This window comes from Alternaria postmessia (assembly GCF_024291825.1).
Source record: "Alternaria postmessia strain BMP 2775 chromosome Unknown scaffold_53, whole genome shotgun sequence".
NCBI lineage: Eukaryota > Fungi > Ascomycota > Dothideomycetes > Pleosporales > Pleosporaceae > Alternaria > Alternaria postmessia.
Genome location: NW_026260126.1, coordinates 68,899 through 85,775, shown reverse-complemented (window position 1 = coordinate 85,775; position 16,877 = coordinate 68,899). Strand labels below are relative to the sequence as shown.

At 50.5% G+C, this 16,877-nt stretch overlaps 5 protein-coding genes across 5 annotated transcripts; 1 reads left to right on the top strand and 4 right to left on the bottom strand.

Moving 5' to 3' along the window:
- Positions 1-22: 22 nt before the first annotated feature.
- On the bottom strand, positions 23-1,981 carry J4E82_007616 (uncharacterized protein; the record flags this gene model as incomplete). Its single annotated transcript, XM_051733860.1, has 3 exons — positions 23-903; positions 1,205-1,950; positions 1,974-1,981. The coding sequence occupies 3 exons, from the start codon at positions 1,979-1,981 to the stop codon at positions 23-25; spliced, it is 1,635 nt and encodes a 544-aa protein (XP_051586385.1).
- Positions 1,982-5,597: 3,616 nt separating this feature from the next.
- J4E82_007615 (uncharacterized protein) lies at positions 5,598-6,196 on the top strand (the record flags this gene model as incomplete). Its single annotated transcript, XM_051733859.1, has 2 exons — positions 5,598-5,672; positions 5,726-6,196. 2 exons carry the CDS (start codon positions 5,598-5,600, stop codon positions 6,194-6,196), a joined length of 546 nt encoding a protein of 181 aa, XP_051586384.1.
- Positions 6,197-6,289: 93 nt separating this feature from the next.
- J4E82_007614 (uncharacterized protein) lies at positions 6,290-8,790 on the bottom strand (the record flags this gene model as incomplete). The annotated part of the gene is made up of 2 exons (XM_051733858.1): positions 6,290-6,489; positions 6,513-8,790. 2 exons carry the CDS (start codon positions 8,788-8,790, stop codon positions 6,290-6,292), a joined length of 2,478 nt encoding a protein of 825 aa, XP_051586383.1.
- A 2,035-nt stretch (positions 8,791-10,825) lies between these two features.
- Positions 10,826-12,482, bottom strand: J4E82_007613 (uncharacterized protein; the record flags this gene model as incomplete). Its single annotated transcript, XM_051733857.1, has 5 exons — positions 10,826-11,493; positions 11,558-11,905; positions 11,970-12,137; positions 12,200-12,406; positions 12,470-12,482. 5 exons carry the CDS (start codon positions 12,480-12,482, stop codon positions 10,826-10,828), a joined length of 1,404 nt encoding a protein of 467 aa, XP_051586382.1.
- A 2,133-nt stretch (positions 12,483-14,615) lies between these two features.
- On the bottom strand, positions 14,616-16,620 carry J4E82_007612 (uncharacterized protein; the record flags this gene model as incomplete). The annotated part of the gene is made up of 8 exons (XM_051733856.1): positions 14,616-15,046; positions 15,099-15,665; positions 15,713-15,731; positions 15,782-15,885; positions 15,935-16,126; positions 16,190-16,267; positions 16,321-16,360; positions 16,411-16,620. 8 exons carry the CDS (start codon positions 16,618-16,620, stop codon positions 14,616-14,618), a joined length of 1,641 nt encoding a protein of 546 aa, XP_051586381.1.
- Positions 16,621-16,877: the final 257 nt, after the last annotated feature.

Below are 16,877 nucleotides of genomic sequence, written 5' to 3'. Positions count from 1 at the left end.
TATTATGAATAGATATTTGCAGTTATATGAAACCTGGAGGAGCCGCCGGTGCAAGCTGCACTTGCCCAGACACTCTCCAGCCTTGTTTTGGCAACAGCCTGATTCGGACCTTGCGTGGGCGTTCGTGCGATGACCCGCCCGAGCTCGTGGTCGAGATGATGTCCTTCTGCATGTCTTGCGGCAAACCGTACATGAGCGTTGGCATTGCTGATGTCTTCCATATGCCAACATCATCGTGACTACTGCTCGAAGTCTTCAACATGGTTGCGACCAGGAAGATGATGCTCAGACACAGCATAACCAACGGAAATGTGAGCCAGGCCCAATGAACTGCAACGTAAGTTTCAAGCGCCTGCGCAATACCAACAACAAGCTCATTGCTGTTCGTGTCTGACCTAATCACATTCGTCATGGTGCGGGCCATCCGTTGCATGTGGAAGGCGACGTTATTAGGAGCGAGCCACGGGCTGAAGTGGACAAGGCGAGAATAGACGTTGTCGACTGCGGCTGTTCTTATCTTCACAAAAGGTGGTGCCGTCCCATCAGCGACCGTAATCAGTGAAGGGAAGATCTCATCGAAGATGATGACAAGATCTAGAAAGGTTTCGTTCGAAATGCCAAAAGGGATGGCACCGCTCTTTGCGGATGGAGGGAATATGCTAATGTTTGTTCTGAATTCAGTGAGGGTCATCTGCTGCTCGGGATAGTCCTGAGTCCACCATGGCCACTCTGCGCTAGTCGTATTCATGAACGTCTCGACAACCTGCTCTTCGTAGTCCCCCGAATCATAGAAGGAGCGAAGTGTCTCGACGCACCATGACAGCATACACTCCTGGGCGACCGGGGGTGTCTTCGCATAGACGCTGCCCACGGTACCGTCCGAGGAGCTCACGATTACTGCGTCTAGGATAGGGTGCTGTATGTGTTTGAAGTTTATGGTTCCCCCGTAAAGTGAATGTCTTGATGGATTCGTGACAAGCGGAAAAGTTCTCATGAGTAGCGTTTCCCCATGTAGTAAGTCGGAGCCGTTTTCCACTCGAAAACCTGACATGAGAACAGGACTTTCGCTCGTGGCGTTCAGAAAGTAGCCGCAAGCAGTACCTGTGACATTTCTGATTAGCGAGAACCTGGGCTAACATGGAAGACTAGACAAGGCTGACTCCATGCGCGGGAAGAGACGTGAAGATTGACAAGACCTACTTACCATCAGGGAAAGAAGTCCCCGTTCCAAGGCCAGATGAATTCTTTATCCAATCCATACTCGTATTGAGACAAGCGTAATCAAGTAGATGTGAGACGTCTTCACAAGCGCTACAAACCGCCAGTGTCTCGTAAGATGACCATTCGCACCTGCTAGTAGGGCATACTAACGGTATCTCGGCCTGGGTAGCATTTCCGATCTTGAGAGGAAAAGTACCGTTCTTGTCATAGAAGAACGGAGACAATGCTGTTTGAAGATCGGTGTTGACTATAGTCGACGGTTCATTGTTCATGAAACTAGTGTCGTACAACATTTCGACTTTTGGTTCATAACGTATAACACGTGGGATGAAGCTTTCGCCCTCTAATTTCCAGCGCTCCGGAAGATCCGTCACTTGCTGGAAAAAGGTGTCGATCGCCAGGAGTAAAACGGTCAAAAGGGCTCCTAGTGCGGCAAGCGACTTACCCCTTGTTCGATATAGGAGAATGAATGAGCCCCATGCGCCGCGTGATGCTTTGTCGAAGATTTCGAAATCGAACGCGTCCCTAGAGTTTTTCCCGTGAAACCATGTCCACTTCAGCTGACCAATGGCTTCCGATATTGGTAAGATGAGAGCTGCTGAAGCGAGCTTCGACAGTACAGCAATGATGGTCAGGCCGGAAGGCCACTTGCTAAGGGGCTGATCATGGAGATAGTATAGCACACCAACGATTGCACCTGTGGTCGCGTAAGCATAGGGTACTTTGATTCTAGGTCGATACAGTTGACTTACCCATACATATTGCGCTCGCGGAAACACTAACGATCTCAAACCACCATCTTATGAAGACATTGCGTGATGCGTTGTAGCGCGCAAGATTGTGCTCTAGGCGTTGCGATAAATCAAGAGATTTCTCTTGCAACGGAATTGGATGTGATGGTAGAGATTGAGTGTTCGGTTCTTCAAGGGTAGAAACTCGAGATATAGGCCGAACGACAGGAATGGGTTCTGTGGACATTTGCAGGGAAATCTGGTTGTTAGCCCTGGCTTAGGTTGAAAGCGTCGCAGCATGAATTTCGAAAGTGGTGGCGTTGAGTGGTAATATAGCATAGCAGCTAGCAGCCCTTGGCCATTCCCCCCAGATGGTGTTGCTGAAACTGTGGGCGGCTAGTAGCATGATTGTGTTTGTCAAAGCCTGTAGGAGTTGGAGAATTAGCGCTGTCTTCTTGCTTACAGAGGTTGCGAGTCAGTTAGAGAGCTGTTGTTCGAGTGGTTGTTTATTAGCGCTGCGGCGCAACATCCCTGCATGGTCTTATCGTCCGAGAGCATGGGTAATGTGTACGCACCATACACACGTGGCACCGATGTAGCGGCAAGGCTTCAAATCAGAGGAATAAGCGCTGTGGATTCGAGGTCGACTGGCGGTTGTGCTCTTTTTGAGAAGGCAGATTCTGGAGCGTGGATAGGCTTGAATCCCAGACAGCAGACACAGACGTTAGCTAGTGGAAGCGGACGCAGTCAAGGCTCCGGTTATGAACTAGAACGTACCCTCAAAACAGTTACTGGATTCTGTATCAATGTGCTGGTTGTGGAAGGTGTAACATCTATGTCACATTATGGTGTGGAAATAGAGACATTCTCAGTAGATTCTTTCCATGTTCTTCTTCTCGCCGGAATGACCCATCGCCTTAACAAAGCTGAAGCTCATTATGAAGGCGAAAGTACAGTGCCGCGATCATACCTAAGATCGCAAGCACTAATAAAAGATCGTGGTCGGGCTAAGATGTACGTCGCGCTCGTCAGTAAGCTGACAGCCTCTGAGACTCATCGTATCGCAATGTGCTAGCATACATTATATACCGCCAGCCTCTCCTATGCAAGTTGCGAACAGTCCACGCACGGCTTTCGTTGTATTGCTCAAACTGCCTGGAGCATGCGTATGGACGGCCGTGGTCTCGACGCGGTTGACGTTCGTCCGTGTCTCGCTGACTTGACGTGGGAGTCGCTTGAATAGGTACGCGGTCGCTCGGTTCTATGGCAGTGAGATTCGAAGAAAGACCATCTGCCATGTGTTTTCCAAAGCGGGCGGGTGGATATGCTCTGGGCGGTTCGCAAAGAGAAGGGGCAGGCTCGTTTCTCTGTCTAAACGGCGAACGATCTCATCTACCTGCGAGTTCTCCTAGTTTTCCGCAATTACGTAGATCATAAGCTCACCAGCGTTAAAATGTGGACATCAAGAAGAGGAATCTGTTCGATAAGGATGGCGAGCCTTTCTCCAACGTCGACTTAGCGCCGGTAGGCCAGCGTGTTGCGACGATCTCTTCGCGCGGCGGCACAGCTTTGGAGTTTAGCAGTTAGGCTCGTAACGGACAGCGCGATACTGCATGCCTCGTGCGGTTCCAGGGCTTTCGGACTAGCCGGGTTGTTCTAAGGCGTAGTTAGTGGAGTGCAAGCTGGGATGTCGTGCTTTATAGAAGGTTCGCGTACCTGAACCATTGTCTTGAATCGACCGGGAGGCCACGACGCTAGGATTTTGTCGCGCTACTTTTCGGTACGCGATGACCCACTACGTCACCATTCACGGAACATCAATACTTCGTGATAGCATGAGGATAGTCCAAGCTTTACGTCCCAGCGCAGGCGCATTCCTAAATTCTAGGGCTGCAATCTTCTTCAGGGTACAGACTGGCTTCGCGTTCACCTTAGAAATGTGAGTTGGTTATACCTGCGTAACAGGTTTTCATGGTCCCATAAGCGTGCAAACAATACTCTGGTCCTTCAGAATCTCTCGAACACGTTTACAGACTAGAGTGAGATTACTCGGCGCTGTCTACGCTACGCGCATCCGTCTTGGACAACAGCGTCAGCCACTCAATACCTATCAACGACTCAGAAGGCCGTCACGATGACGTGGAATTCACTTGTCGCAGGATTTACCAGAATACATCAATACAAAGAACAGACATGAAGCATATCATCGTTCAGCACAAGCTAGGATCGCAAGATAGAGGTCATTCAACGAGTATCACGCGTCGGGTACGTGATTCAGGAGCATTGTGTTGTCGCAATGCAGGTGTATCAGTTTATCGGGTTCATGTATCTAGATTGCACACGTAAGGCTGTTGCATTTTGCCAGGCAGATCTTTCCAACTTGGCGGTAATGACATTATGGACGCATGAAGGCTCGTCGGATAAGGTTCATGTCTAGAACGCCAAGAACGAACATGGTAACGTGGATGCTGGCTTCGAGCGGCTAACGGCGATCTGCTATTGGTTGAAGACTCAGGGACTCTTCTGATACTCTAGAGTTGCATTTGAGAAAGTAGAATACATGGAAGACTCGACGATGACTCGGCATGCGCGATCACTAGTAATTACTTGGAGCCTAGCTACCATCGGGAGTCTTGAAAAGGGGAAGAATGCTACAGCCGTGAGATCCAGAAGGCCCGATGCACAACGTGATCACATCAGACAGGCTGCATGGCGCATGTGGAAAATGTGATATAGGTATGTTGTTTGCAGGCAAGATACAGAAGAAAATATCTAGTTTGTGGCTTCCTTTCTCGTGCATCGTATCTCATTGTCTATCTACAAAAATCGTGAGATGACGCTGAAAGCGTAGCGCCTACAGGCATCACGTGTGCGGGTAATATGTGATTAGGTCGCCGGGCCGGTTTGAGGGCGTAAGGTACCGACCATGTAGAGCCAATCGCTTTCGCTCCAGGGGTACGTTGAAAACGCCGCCAAGCCACTTCACATCCCTAAAACCCTTCGATTGGCTAAAAAGCGTTCTGGCGTTGTAGGAATCGCAGGTGATAATTCAAACTCAAAGAAATCGTATGTCTACAGGATCGCCTTGGAGAGAGCCTCGCAGCGCTTCGAATGTGATAACTCAGTGTGACTATGTTGCCAGGGACTTCTGGATCCATCACGTCGCGTTGCTGGGCATCCATGATGTCGACCCTAACGCCTTGTGTCCCAGTCGTTATCGGTTTTTGCGTTTCAGCTTGCCGGATCTGTACCCCAACGGATATGCTTTGCCATCTTTCCCCCAATGATTGCACAACGTCGACATTGCATGAGCACTGTGTGTGCTCATCCCATGCACCTTGCGTCGCGTCGGTGGCTTCCAAGGCGGTTATCGTAGAGAGGGTCACCACGGGCTGAAGCGCCGTGGATGGGTGGTGGTAATGAGGGCGTTGTGTGATGCACACTCGAAGGTCGTCGTCTTGCATCCATGACCGTGGTTAAATGCATCGCAGGCTCCCACGTTTGAGGTCCATTCCAAGCAGGCCTACTATCTCTTCCTGGAAAGACTCGGTTGCTCACCATCCCTCTTTTACCAAGACATCTTCCACTGTCTTAGACTCGACGGCGTAACAGAATCTTTCCCAACACATCAATCAGTCCGCCACCATGCACGCTCGCGCTATCTTCCTTCTCGCATCTGCCGTGCTCCCAATCATCGCGGCGCCCATGCCCACCAGCAACGTATGTCCATGCAGGTCAAAGTCATTATGCCCAACCACTAACTCTTATAATAGATCAGCCCTATACCAACTGCCGAGCGCCGCGACGATTCCTCCGTATCCAACTTCTTTCGGGATCTTCTTAGGAGAGTGCCAGTAATCGAAGCACTACCCACGAAGGCATCGTATGTTGTTGTCGATGAGAGCAAGCGTGACCTTGACGGACAGGAAGAAGAAGAGGAAGACATAGTCAAGCGTAGGATTGGTTTCCCCAAGGGTGGCTCTAGCAAACGTGCCATCGGATTCCCGGGAGGAGGTTCAGATAAACGTAGGATTGGATTCCCAAAAGGTGGTTCCAGCAAACGTGGCATCGGCTTTCCAGCAGGTGGCTCCGACAAGCGCAGAATTGGATTCCCGAAGGGTGGCTCCAGTAAGCGTAGTATTGGTTTCCCAGCAGGAGGTTCGGACAAGCGCAGGATTGGATTTCCGAAAGGTGGCTCACGCAGGCGGGATGTTGTCGATGATGTGGATGAGTCCTCGAGGTGAAAAGAGCAGTCGGTACACGGGTATGGCACCGAGGTTCAACAGAAGATAGTGTTTGTATTTCTTTTCTCTTTCTTTCTTTTCTTATTCAACCGCTTATATTTCCTTGTATTCTGACCGTAATACTGCGGCGGCATGTACAATGATAGTCCTTCGGATCGCAGCTGCTGTAAGCGGTGATAGCCCTAGATCCACCCTGGTGGTGGCAGATTCGGGGGTGCCTTCGGAGTGAGAGGCGTAAATACATTTCCTGAACTTCTCCATCCTGTAGTAGCTGACAATCTGACTCTCAAATTCTTGGCTCTTGTCCTTGGCGTACCTTTCGAATCAGATTTCGCTAATCGTTTCTGGTAGTGGTCGGGAAGTCCATAAAGCAATGTAGCAATCGCCGAGTTCTTCCTGATACTAACTTGGCCTTTCTCTGTAGCACTTTTGACGACTGTGGAAACAAGAAACACGCAGCTAATGAAAAGCAAAAGAAGTGGCAACGACAACCAAGCCCATCGAACCTCCACATAGATTTCGTTGTCGAAAGCTTGGCCCAATATTGACTCACTGCTGGTCGATGACCGAATCGCATTAGTGATAGTGGTAGCCATTCTTTCCATATGCCGCGTTATGTTGTTAGGCGACAGCCAAGGATTGAAGTCAAGAATCTTGGTCCTGATCTGTGTTGGATGGCCGGTCCTCCATCGGAGAAGCGGCTCCGAAGATGTGTTTGCCACGCTTGTGAATGAGGGGAAGATTCGATCGAAGATCGCGAGTAAGTAGAGATGAGTGTCGTTGCTTACGCCCCATCCAGATTCCGAGAAGTTTTGGGCCGTTGGTGGTGCGGATATCGTAACGTTTTCGATGTAATCTGTCATGACGATGTCCTCCTCCGGTATTTCAGTGGTCACGTACGGATACGGACCCTTGGTCTCGTTGAGAAACACATGAGTAACCTCCTCTTCGTATGTACCCAAATAGTATGATGAATGAATGGTCTTTACACACCAAGATATCACGCATTCGTGAAGTGTTGGCATCTTGTCGGCATAAACTTCAGAACCATTCGCAGCACCGGAGATCAACGCATCCACGATTGGGTTACGCATGTCCTTGAAATTGATGGAACCGTCCCCGTAAAGAGGATCTCGCATGGAATTGGTCGTCAAAGGCAGAGTTCGCATCAACAAGGCCTCGCCTTTACTTTTTCCGTCTTCGCCAAGTATGTAACCAGACATAAGAACCGGTGTCTCGCTAGTAGAGTTGAGGAAATATCCACATACTGTGGCATTGGGATAGGAAGATTCTGTGGCGTTGAGTGTCGAAGTCCAGTCTACCCGTGTAAACATGCACGTGAAGTTAAGAAGCTGAGGCGCTTCCACACATTGAGTACACATTCCAAGGGTTTCGTAACTCGGCCAGGTACAGTTGCTACTAGGGCATGACAAAGGTACCTCGGCCCTACTAGCATTGCCGAAAGGCATTGGTTTCGTCCCGTTGTCTAAGAAGAATGGGTCCGCGACCGACAAGATATCGGCATCTAACTGGACGATGGGTATCCCGTTCTGATACTCGACTCCAAATTCAGGCTCATATCGTACAGTCCGAGCGATAGAACTGTTGGTTTTCTGCGGTGTCCAGCGCTCCGGAAAACTAACAACCTGTTGGAAGAAGGGATCTAGTGCCAAGGCAAAGATAGTGACAAGCGCACCAAGAGCTGCGATGGTCTTGCCTTTCGTATGAATGAGGAGAAGAAAGGCGCCCCATGGTCCTCGTGATGCATTATCAAACATCTCGAAGTCCCACATCTTCTTCGAATCACCTCTTATGAACCAACTCCATTTGAGTTGTCCGAGCGCTTCGGCGACTGGGAGGAGAAGTGCTGCCCCAGCGATACGTGAAAGTACTGAGACAAAGGCGTTGAGAGTGAGTCCGATACTGTCGAATGGCCACTTAGAAGAGGGCTTGTCTTTAAGAACGATCAAAACGGCGATGATCGCGCCCATGCACACAGCGCTGATCAACCAACTGACAATTTCGAGAAGCCATCGCTCAATCACATTGCCTGAGGAGTTGTAGCTCCAGAGCTTTTCTTCGATACGCTGTGCAATGTTCGATGCCGGCTCCACCTTCTCGCTATCAAACGGTGGTGGCTGGATCCGGATGGAGGGCGGCCTGGGCGGGCCGTCGCTGATGCCAAGGCCAAGGCGAGACTTGCGGTCAGAGTGATCCTGCTTCTCCAGGTCTGGCACTACGTGGGGAACCTTGGGTGATGGATCATCAAGCCGAACACGTGGTCGATCTGTGGGAAAGAACCGAAGCAGAGGACGGCGAGGTTGCTGCCTCTTGACCTCTGGAGGCGGTTCCGGGATTGGCCAGATCACTGAACGATGATCAGAAGATGTTTCGATAGTTGTGGTAGGGCTCGGCTCTGCCGGACTGATTGGTGGCGCATTGATATGAGCTGGACTGAGGTATGTTGGACGGCCCTGCGGCGAGATCTCTGGTGTCGTAGGTGTCGTTGGCGTTGTTCCGTAACTCTTGGTTGCCAAACGATTGTCACCTGTATCAAGGTAGATTGGCACGTCTGGAAATGTGGGCCAATGCATGGGACTACGCTCTGGTCGAGACATGTCCGATGGTGAGCTAGGTATGGTGATGGGGTACGGCATTGGAAAAGGCGTAGCAAGGGTGCTTGCTTTCCCAAAGACCCAAACGAGAAACTGAAATGTATATAGGAGAACAATAGATGGCTGATGAATGATGCCAGACTAGAATGAAGTTGCGGATACGTTGTGTATGCTTACCATCGCCATACTATAACGACATTCAGCTGCAGTATAAGCCTCCACACGCCATTTCCATGATTGGAGCGGGCTCGAAACATCAAACACTGTTGTTACTGCGGCGTACATGCAAACTATGCCTTCGTTCTGGAAATTGGTGCATTACCGAGCCAACCCACCATTCATGGCACGAGCTAGCCGCAAGGACCCGATCCAACCTCCCAAAAAGCGTGCCAAGAGAGGCGGCTGAAGGCCGTTTCCAGGACGTCTGCGTGCGGCGCAGGCCTCGGGAGCTGCCAGGCCGGAGCACCAGCGTGGGTGCAGCCGTTCAGAGCTTGTGTATAACCGCTGGGTGTGGCCGCATGCCTAGGCTAGCGTATCTTGTTGCCGCTGTGGTGTTAAACATATGCAGCTAGTCTTATTCTTAGTTTTTGGCCCCATCATGAGATCACGTTTTGGATGACGTTGCGGCACAGTTGTATAAGCGCTTCGAGCCTCATCAGCCATTATAGCCAATGTGAGGATGGGGAGGTTGGAGAGACATGTTGAGTATGCTGATCGAGCGAATTATGATGCAGCTTTCCAGCCTCAGAGGTTATCGCATGAACTTGCGCGGGGTTGTGGTCGTGGAAACGGTTCAGAGGACAATGTTTCGAGGATTTCTTGGGGGTCGCGATAGCGGGGTTGCGCTATCGTTAGGCGCGGAGCCGATAACCCCACTTATTAATAGCGACCTATCAATGTCGAGGAATATTTAGCCATGCGTCTATTTTTCGAATATTCCACGTCGCTTCTATCGTGCATTCATAGTCTCGGTGAAAAGCATACAACACATGCATGCATGAAGCAGGATTCACGTGACGGCGTTTGCTGCTATAGACGCAGACGTACAACAGCAGCTTTTCCAAAGGAGGAGGTAAAGCATGCCTGAATAGGTAGGTACGCTGAGAGGATGGTGGTATGTCTCACATTACCTAGCCTTCCATCTACATCCAACACTTCGCTTACTACGTTGATACTACCGTGGCTTGAGACTCAGTATGCCATTCGATGTTCCCTAGCTACTGACACGTGTACCAGGGCCGGCCCAAGCTAAATCCAGCCTGTCGGGTCGCGGCAATCGAGGCTTCGCTGCGTTCGTCGTGTAACCTCACTGGCCAAGATCATGCTCGTCTGTTGTTGTTTCAAAGCCGCCAGATTCCCATTCGTTCGGGATATTCTCCACAGGTCCCGATCAGTCGGAGATCAGTATCCTGTAGCCGCCGTCGCTTGATCGGTGAAATGGTCGTATGAGAGAACGAACTATTGGGTGCATCGTGTCACAGAAACAAACTTACAAATCTCGGGTGGAGATTCGCGCAACTGCCAACTCATTCAATTATTCAAGGGGCTGGCGATGATGAATCGCGAGCGATATGTTGCCGCCACGAGCACAAGCTCCAGTTTGATATGTTGCTGCGCCGCGTGCTAGGCCGTGAAGCGGGCCAGCAGGATAGGCAACGGTGCGAAACATGATGCCGGGCTGGCGTGAGAGACGTTTCTCGACCAACTATACGCAAGCCGGTTGTCCTTTACGGTAGGCTACAACAACTATGGGAAGCTTATGTGAAGTTGTACACGAAAAACCGATTCACTATCCTACAACTCAGACATAGCATGAGCAAGAATGAGTTATGCTTGAACAGCCACAGGTTATGCATCATCTTATCCCGCTATTCTTGCCCACAAATGTTTCATAACCATCTGAAGGAATGCGGCGACCTCCCAAGCGGCTTCGAAACCCACTTCGTGAGCGCCAAATGCAACGGCCTTTCCAAGAACCGTTGAGATTAGATGCAGCCACCACTCTATCTGCGACCTAAGCCTTCTTCTCCGGCGCCTCGTGAAGCTCAGTGACGTTGCCTTCTTGACCCATGACCTTGGCGGTGGTTGCAGCGAGCGCCTCGCGGTCTTCCTTCTCACTTTCGAACAGGAACGTGAGTTCTTCCAACGTCTTTCCGTATGTCTCCGGGAACAAGAAGTAGATGAAGACGATCTCGCAAGATAACAAAGCAATATACACGAAGAGGAACTTCCAGTCAAGGTCTTGGAGTCCGATAGGGTTGGTGAAGGAACCCAGCATGACGGAGCAGCGATTGAAGAGCTGGAACCACGAAAGGCCTTTGGTACGCACATAGTATGGGAAGATCTCAACCATGTAGACGTAGGTGAGAGCATTGTAGGCGATGTTGTATGCGGGCTTGTAGAGGAAGATCATGACAAGCACAGCGTAGCCAGTTTCTTTTGATCCAGTCATTCGGTTACGGGCCTGTGCGATAGTCCAAGCAGTGTATACGCATAACAAGCAGCTAGCACACAGTAAGTACATCCTGCGTCGTGGATATCGAGGTGTGATGGTCGCCATGACAAGTGCCATAAGGAAGCCCCATGCTTCGGAGCCGACGTTGTAGCGCACTTGGGTGTGGCTGTCTTCGATACCGATCTTTTCCAGAATAGGGACAAGGTACTGGCTGATGAGATTGTTACCTGCAGTTGTGAGCATGCGAAGTCAGTGTATGTCTCACATGCATTTCGTACAGACATAACTTACCACTATACTGGACAAAGACGCCAAGTCCAGCGGCGACAAGGGCGCGATGTCGCATGCCTTTCGATTGGAAGAGTTCAGCCCAGCCACGTTGTCGCGACTCGTTTTCCAATTCCAACGCTTTACGAATCTCGGCAATTTCAAGGTGAGGAAGCTCAGCGGAAGCATCGCCCTCTGCATGATACTTGATCAATATCTCGAGAGCTTCTTCACTGCGGTCTTTCGAGACGAGCCATCGGGGACTTTCTGGTACTGTAAAAGCGAACACAACCTGAATGACAGATGGAACAGCTTGAAGGATGGAGGGAAGGCGCCAAGACCAGTCGCTCGGAATGAGGAGCGTACGTACGACTAGAATTTGGTAGCCGATATTAGTACGTTTTTCACATATGCCTCAAAGGGTAGCATGTCCTACCTATACCAGCACCAAGTACGGAGCCTACTCCAAAGAATGCGTTGAAAAGACTTCCCAAGAACTGACGTTCTTTGGGATGACCTAACTCGCCAAGAAGGGCGGCACCGGATATGATAGCGTAAACGATACCGTGACCTAAAAAGATTCTACTGAAGATAAACATCGGAACTGAGTAAGTAACAGTTAGAGACCGCTCTTCCATTCATCTTGACAGGAGCTGGTGTACTCACGGTTTTGTGACAGGCCCTGCATAACTGCTCCGATGATCATGATAGTAGATCCAAGGACGATACTCTTTCGCCTTCCAAGATGATCTGAAACGAGAGCAACGAGCGGAATACTCGAGATAGCCCCGAGGTTGTAGCATGCAACTAACAATCCCAGTTGGCCTCCTTTGGGATGGTTGAAGTATTCTTGCCAGTAATCGAGAGCTTGCACTAGGTAGTGGATAAAGGGTCAGCATACGTTACACTAGTGACACCTCAGTGAATAGTACTTACTCCCGTTCATCATTGAGCTATCAAACCCGGAAGTGGACTCTATGAAAAAGCAGAACGGTACCAGCAATAGGTAGAGACGCCGGAGATTGGGTTTGTTCCACCATCGTACTTTATCGGCAGCGACCACGCGCTCAATGATACCATCACCAGGACCAGCAACTGCTGGCGCCATAGTTATCTGAGGAGGTAAATATTCAAGTCCGTGGTGCTCTGGGTTTGATTCACAGTATGCCACTTTCGCAGTTTACATACTGGAAGCCAAGCACTTCGTCGGTTCAACAGACCGTCGAACCGACTAGGGAATGCATATCCAGTATCCCTTCTCCTTGGCTTTGCGGGGTTTGTGCCCGACGGTATGGTTGATCGCATCCTTCACCATGAAGCATGACCGTTGATCACATCAGATACAGATACCTCTCTGAGATAGCGTACAGGTCGCCAAGTTTGGTCACTCTCTGGTTGGATATGTAATGACTACGCCCTTAACAACACGGATAAATATCGTATCACGACAGGCTCCATCATCTCGCAAAACCGGGTTCAGCGTCCGAGTCGTGCATGTAAGTGTGTGTACAAGGCTGGGTACAACTGACCCGACGCCCGACATACACCTCGCCGCTAGCCGCATTCAGCGCGGTCCGTGGTACAAAAGGTAAGGTTGAATGCGGGGAATTTCTTCTGCCGGATCCTCCACACGTTCTCTGGCGTTGTCGAACTTTGCAGCTTTGTCAGTCGATCGGCACCTCTGGTGTGTTGATGGGTCGTGATAGAGGCTGGTTCAGGGTCTACGGTCAAACGTCCGGACGTGAGTTGAAGTGTTGTATCCTTCATAGACTGGTTCAAAAGTTGCAGTAAAAGCGCAAATGATTATAGCCAGAAGAGACGGTGTTGTAGTCGCCTAACGGCGTAGCTGGGTTTCTCCTGTATACGGTCGCAAGCTGCGAAGTAGCTGTTTAGTCGCAACGATGAGGGGGCTGGACGCAGGCAGAATTAGGGGCCGAGCACGGATCACCAAGCCACACCTTCTGAAGCTCTGCACTGCGTCATCGCATCACCCATCATCCCAAGATGACTGAAGCGGTGCGCAAACTTGTCCGACATGATGGTACACACACTGATATCGCATTTTGGAGGTTCAGCTGAATGCTATCGCATGTGAGAATTGCAGATCGAAGAAATGCAAATGTGACCGGAAGATGTCGGTAACTTACATACCAGCTGTGGAGCTTCAGCTAACGACCTCAGCCCAATATGCACTCAATGTCGAACTTCGTCGCTGCCATGCCATTACCAAGAGGGCGGCAAGAGAGGGCTTCCGGCTGCATATATCACCGCTCTTGAGAAACGGCTTGCGGATACCGAGGCTGCACTCTCCGCTTCTCTCGTCGCGCTCCAAACTCAGAACGCAACACGATTGACGGACGGTCACTTGTCGGGCGCAATATCGCAAGCTTCGCAGCCTCAACGCTCAAAGGCTGAAAAGCTCGAAGAGTGGAAGCGCTTGCCTCTACAAACAGACGAACAATTGGCAGCATGGCTTCAAGCACGGCATCCTGACAGTCCAGCTCAAGCGGCATCTCAATCAAAATCTAGCGAATCCATTCTTACCTACCAAACTCATGATACGCTCAAGGCACCGGAAATGCGACCCGATAATAACGCGCATCCATTTCCCAAAGCCCACGGAACCACAGCGACCTCAGCGTCACCCATCGAGCAACTACGAGACTGCAGCAAACCGACAATGCCGAACGTACCGCGAGATTCCTCCACACAATGGCGAGAGAACTACTTCTGAACATCAACTGGAAAATGTTCGGCACAGGTTTATACTGAAACAAAAGGGTCGAGCGGTCTATCGATTCGTCATTATACGAGTCGAACGCAGAACATATCGTATTGCTGGCAATCATTAGCAGTACCGCTTGCTGCTTGGTGTCCATATACGGAGAAAGAACAGCCGGAAGCCGTCAAGGAGATTGTTTATGCACGAAGTGAGAAGAACCTAGCATTGGCAACACGACGCCGTAAACGCTTTACGTTAGTGCTGATATAAGATGTTTCGAGGGCGCTCTAGAGAACAAACTTCACAACGGGGAAGGTCAAGCAAAGACGCGAACCGATCTTCATTGCGCGGTTAAATCCCCTATTCGACTTTCAGAACACTATCAAGCACTCCAGACCTCTTCACCCAACTCCTTGCACGCTTTCCATAAATGTACATTGGAATCGTTGCCAGCGTGACAGCAATGGTAGTTCCGCCAATAACATAAAACGCGTCTCTTACACCCTGTACCGCGATCCAGTCATTGGCATAGAACGTCAAGCCAAATGCAAAGAGATTCTTGATGAAGTTCATAATGGCAAAGGCCTCGGCGGCCTGCTCGCGATGGCAGTCGGAGACGTAGGTTACCACCGCGGTAGTTCCCAACTGAACACCCAGGTTGATAAGGCCCATGCAGACAATGACGGGAATCGGCCACGGGTCTTGATTGTAGAGCGATTGGCCCCAAGCAAAGAATCCAGTCGCAGTGAAGATTAGGTACGTGATCATCACAGGAAGACGAAACTCGGGTTCTTGTAGAATTGTTAGTCGGCTGAGACCACAACTTGAACGGAGAAGACTCACCGAAAGTACCGTTGTTGCGCGTCGACATGAACTTTGCTACTCCATCGATGATCGGTCCGGCTACCAGCGTGGCCAGTAACGACGCTACGAATGACGATACATTCGTTGCGCCGACTGCACTAACGGAGAAGCTGTATGGTGGAGCGGAGAAGATCTGCGACAGCGTGATAGAGATCAAGACTAGCCAAGATATGCAGATCGTGAAGAGCAAGGTGGCCCACATGACTACAGGGCTCATGATCACAACAAAAGGACGCAAGAATGTGCGCCAAAAGGAGACATGATCCCAATAACCAGACCATGGCATAAGAGTCTTGACGTAGGGGTCGGCACGCTCCGAAGAGACGGATACTTGGACCGCGTGGTCTTCGATACGCTCAATGGCCTTCTCCTTCTCCATCGTGTCGGTCTCTACTGTTTTAGAACTTGTATCGATGTTGAGAACGTTGTGGCGGTGGTACGCGGATTCGGGCATGAAGAAGAAGACGAGGAGAAGCATGACAACGAAGGCACCACCCATCGCGTGCATTGCGATGCGGTAAGAGCCGTATTGGATGACGGATCCAGCTGGGCTTGTTAGCTTCAGAATGCGAAATCTTGCTGATGTGCCTCACCGATTGGGCTCGCTAGGTTCTGCGGAATACGTTAGCTAGCTGTAATGCAGCAGGCGCCAAGTAACTTACGATACCACCGAGGACACCGAGATTGAAGATGGACATTCGGAATCCGCGCTCGTGTACATGCCAGATATCTCCGACTGATGCTGGAATGAGTGCCTCGAAGGGTGCTTTGGACGTCAGGAAAGTTCTCTTCGACTATATGTGAAATGGACATACCCATGCACAACCCTTGGATAGCTCTGGCCGCTGCCAGAGAAGGAAAGCTGGTAGATTCTGCAGCCCAGAAGCACGACACGGCCAAACCCAGCGTGGTTATAAGATAGACTGGTCGTCTTCCGACCTTCACAGCTAGTGTGTTGCACAGAAGACTCCCAAATGCGATGGCGACGATACAAGAACCATTACAGCCTATGAAGGAATCGTGTGTTAGCTTGATGCTCCAATGATAGAACTATGAGGCATCGAGCTCACCTAGTGTAAACCTCTGTAGAGGGACGTTGAATTGTTGTGCCAGTGGTACGAAAGCCGGCGTTAGCAGTGGGCCGACGGCTGTGAAATACACCATTAGCTCAGTACATGGTGCCCAGAGTTCGCAAGCTTACCTCCTACACAACCGCATCCGTAAGCAATGACGAGGGTAAACTATCAGGTCAGTATAAGCATCCTAATCGGTCTCAAAAAGTTCAACCTACCATCTCTTTCTTCCATCTTGGCCAATTATACGGATCGTTGGGTGAATCAGAGGGTTGCGGCACGAGTACAATCTGCCCTGTAGCATCATGCTTGAGCAGTCCACGGTCAACATCAGTCGAGATCTCAAGATCAATACGACCAAGCTCGCTCAAAGGGGCGGTTCCCGGGACATGTTCGAGCTTGTAATCCTGCAAGATACCCAAAGGCATGGTCGCTCAATCTTCGCGTATCTGGCTATGGTAGCGACGATGGATTGGACGATGCGCAATCTAGATTCTGCAACTGATAGATGGAAGATGCGATCCTAAAGTGCTGGAGATGCAACGGGCACTATAATGTGGGGGATGCGCCATCCCACGGCAGTTGTTTTGGGCCATGGATAATTGAGTCGTGGTGTGCGGGGAAGGATGCGGGGGTTAGCTTTGGGTTGGTCGCGCATGTATCCACTACCTCATGTCGCAGACGA